Source organism: Ptychodera flava, chromosome 22 (genome assembly GCF_041260155.1).
Source record: "Ptychodera flava strain L36383 chromosome 22, AS_Pfla_20210202, whole genome shotgun sequence".
NCBI lineage: Eukaryota > Metazoa > Hemichordata > Enteropneusta > Ptychoderidae > Ptychodera > Ptychodera flava.
In genome coordinates this window covers 14,036,790-14,040,671 of record NC_091949.1, presented here as the reverse complement: position 1 = coordinate 14,040,671, position 3,882 = coordinate 14,036,790, and the positions used below count along the sequence as shown (strand labels likewise).

The 3,882-nt window shown below is 46.5% G+C and overlaps 1 protein-coding gene across 1 annotated transcript; it reads left to right on the top strand.

Annotated features, from left to right (window-relative positions):
• The first annotated feature begins 227 nt into the window (after positions 1-227).
• LOC139122740 (zinc finger protein 503-like) lies at positions 228-2,966 on the top strand. Its single transcript, XM_070688418.1, is given in 3 exon segments — positions 228-475; positions 1,236-2,012; positions 2,014-2,966. Coding segments are annotated over 3 exon segments (1,671 nt in total). The 5' UTR covers positions 228-304; the 3' UTR covers positions 2,737-2,966.
• The last annotated feature ends 916 nt before the right edge of the window (positions 2,967-3,882 follow it).

The following is a 3,882-nucleotide window of genomic DNA, read 5'->3' as shown; positions in this document are numbered from 1 at the left end:
GTAATTGGTGGATGATAATAAGATGGGCGGGGTACCGTGACGAGTAACTGTCGACTTCTCGTCATTTTGACAGCTACAATCAGACATGGACAAATCATCTCTCCGCTGTGGCCCGTCGTAAAGTCTGATTGGCTGTCGGTCGCTAGCTTTCATCTCGGCAGTAATTCACTGCTGGAAGTTGAAGTGTTGTCGGCAAATTTGTGTTTTTGTGTGTTGTCTGGAGGGGCGGCATGCTTCACAGGAAAACTTGTGTGGTTTCAAGCAAACCAGCGCATTCTTGCCTAGCGATCAGTGCCGTCGGGTCATGAGCAATTTTGCTCTGGTGAAACCATTGGAAAATAACGAAGAAAAACCACGATCCGATCCAGAAAGACAAGCAAAGCGACTTCCAATTCGAGCAATCAAGATGTTGAGCGCCCGTTCCCAACATATACTACACACGGAATATCTGCAGCCGCTACCGACTCCACCAACGGTAAGAGAACAATTCGTTATCTGTGTTGTAGTATTACATGAAGTACAGTTTTCTTCTGTGTTACAATTTTCCAAGGCTTTATCGACGATTCTAATATATGTACACGTAAACACCCTTATTTATAAGGTTCTAAACATGTTGTAGTATTTGCTGTGTAGCTACGCGCTGTTGAGCTAATGTATTGGGTTATAATGTTAGGTACGAGACTAGCGACATATTACACATTAACTCTACGATATGCACGTAATTCACATAACCTATTCAAAACTGTGTATAGATTTCATATGTTATCAACAGTATGCGTTTAAAACCTTGAAGTTCTATCCCCATATGTAATGCTGGGAAAAAAAATAGAGCAAATGTAGTCATATTTACTAGTATTCCGTATGCGTACCATTAAAAGACGTAGCGTAGTTATATTTAGAGACCAGAAGGACCTGGGACAAACGCCTATTTTTTGCGCAGTTTGATAGGAGTGAGTTCGGTTTTGTCATAAGTAAAAAACAGAAGAACGAAACGTTTTCCAGCGAAACTAGAATTCGTCATTGTATTATTTTTAAACAGTGGTACGTGGGTATCTAATACACAGTCTGTGAAACCCATCATGATAAATTTCTCCCCCTTGACTCGGCGACAGTATGATTTACGAGACCTTCGGACCCTCTACCACTCGGCACAGTCGTTAAAATACGATGAAATATATTTCGCTCGAGACCTAAGTCGAGCTAATTTTCTTTTCTTGCTCTCTCTCTGTTTACAGTACGATGCAAAGAAAAGTCCGCTCGCGTTGCTGGCTCAGACTTGCAGCAGCATCGGGAAACCCGATCCCAGGCCGTCCACTGCCAACACGGATACGAAACCAACCTTTGATTCCCTGACGAGCAAGAGTACAGCCAGCGAGAAGGCCAACACTACAACCAGCGTTACTGGGAGCAACAAATCTTCCTTCACGCCGTACAAGCAGACCGAAATACGCGAAGGGGATGCAGAAATAACGAAACTGGCTTATCCGTCGAGCAAAGGTCACACGTCGCCTGTTACTGCGGCAACACCAACATCACGGAGCGATGGGAAGCCCGCGGCGGCTGCCTCCCCACACAGGAGGGAGCCGTTAACCACCTCCACAGCACCCTCCCCGAAAAGCAGCGGCGATAGCCCGACGAGCAGCCCCCACAACCATATCAGTCATACGGGGATCAGCCTGAGTTGCGGTAGCATGCATGTGGAAGTGAACCACCACGAGTCCAGTGGCAAGTTAGTGTCCCATCCTAGCAACGGTTACTCTAAAGGAGAAAGCAGTCCAGTTGCCGGTCTTCAAGCCCCACCGACATTAGTGCCTGTACCCGCCGCGGGAACTGTACCAGCACCGGCCACCAGCGCCTGTGGATGTACTCCACAAGTGATCGGACACGCAATTCCACTTGTGTCGGACCCGAACTCAGCTAGCCCGACTATGAGGGCCGCAATGGCTGCTGCTGCGGCGCAGTGTACCCCATCGAAAAACGGTCTTGGAAGTAGCCCAGTTATGGCAGCGTCAGGCACCATACACCACCGCGTACGCCCGTGTGAGAACTAGTGATGGAGGCACCACTTTGATGCCAATTTGTAGTGACCCATATTGCAAAAACTGCCAGAGTGCCCAGCTGTCCGCAGCGGCGGCCAATTGTACCCAGTGTAGACATGAGCCAACACCGTCGATACCCGGCATAAACGGAGCTATTCCCATCGCCCTGCCGTTGACCGGAACTCATTTCCCGACTTACGCTTTCCCGAACGGCGCAACCACTACTCCGTCTTATTTGTACCCGCACACCATGACCCTACCAGCAGCCACCCAAATGGCACCAGGACGCGACCACGTGTGCAACTGGGTTTCCGGAACCACTAGCTGTGGCAAGCGGTTCGCCACGAGCGAGGAACTCTTACAACATCTACGGACTCATACAATGGCGAGCAGCGACAGCATATCCACGCACGCCATCGCCACATCTCTCGCAGGTGCATTGAACCCGTGCCACTTCTATTACGCGTCGGCCGCGGCCAGTCCGGCCACTGCCCTCACCAGATCAAGTATAACAGGTGGCGCCCTTAGTCCTCTCAGTACGTTGAGGTACCATCCGTATAAAACCAGCGGACTCGGGGCAGCTGCTTCTCCCGCAGCTGCAGCGTACAGTTCTATACCCTTACCAACAGCTGCCTACTACTCCCCCTACCAGTACTTCGACCTTAAACAAAGACTACCTACAGCTGTACCACACTGAAAAAACTACAAACTGGAAATGAAAATCGCTGTAAATATCATTGGGAAAGTCGGAGGACCATTTTAATGTTGGACAATTCACGCCAACGATCGTATGCTGGCGCAAATAAAGTGTTGGAAGTTTTTGTCTTACTTTACAAAAGTGTTGCATTTGTGTGTTGTTGACCGGAAAAAAAACAATTAATTGGCTCGTTAAAAAATTAAAAAAATTCCTTCGTTCTGACATTTACAGACTGTATTTAATTTCCCGGTGTTTCGTATTCGAAGTTGCAGCCAAGAGAACTATTAAAAATTTTACCTCTTCTGAGAGAAAGTGTACAGATGGGACTAGTACCATGACCTCCTTTTGACAAGCGAAGCTCGTTTGGGTTGCCAACAAAATTGCATTTCGTTAAACTGACTCTCTTTTTAGTAATTTCATATTAAATATATTCGTTTGGACACTGTATTTTGGTGAATAATGGTATTTTTGTATTACGTCACTAAATCTCTAAATATACCAACACAGATAACGGTAATCGACCGTTTAATTTCCCTTATTCCTGTTCCCCAGAGTTTTAGACTATGTATTATTATAATAGTATTTTTGGTATTAAAATATTCATTAATTGTATTTGTGAATTCTCTCTGTCGTCGCATATTTGTTTTGTGGAGGTTGTCAACGTGTGACCTATCGCACGATTGTGTGCACTGCGGACCACCAAATTCCGTTTTTCGTTTCAAAGTTTTTTGTCGCAACAAGTCCAAATCGTCACGGAAATGGTGCAGTAGGACATAGTAATACGTCACCGATGAATATGAGCGTGTGTGTGCATGGTATGTGTGGATCCGCATTTTAGGGGTCGATAGCGGTGCATCGAACCCCAGAGCTCGCCTGAAATCTGCGGCGGGAAGGAAAAGTCCCTACGCATCTCAGAGTCAAAGACAGCGAAATAGTAAAATATTCTCGTGGGCGCCGGATACTTAGTAAGCTACACAGGCAGCAAATTGTGCCAAGCATCCGAAACAAATGCAAGGATAAATAGCTACTGATATCTGGTCGACAAAATTGGTTACAAACAAAACCCCATAGGCCTACTTAGTTTGAATATCACGCCACAACGACAGAATATACGGTTTCCTCACAGCCGCTCGTGTAGATGTAGTG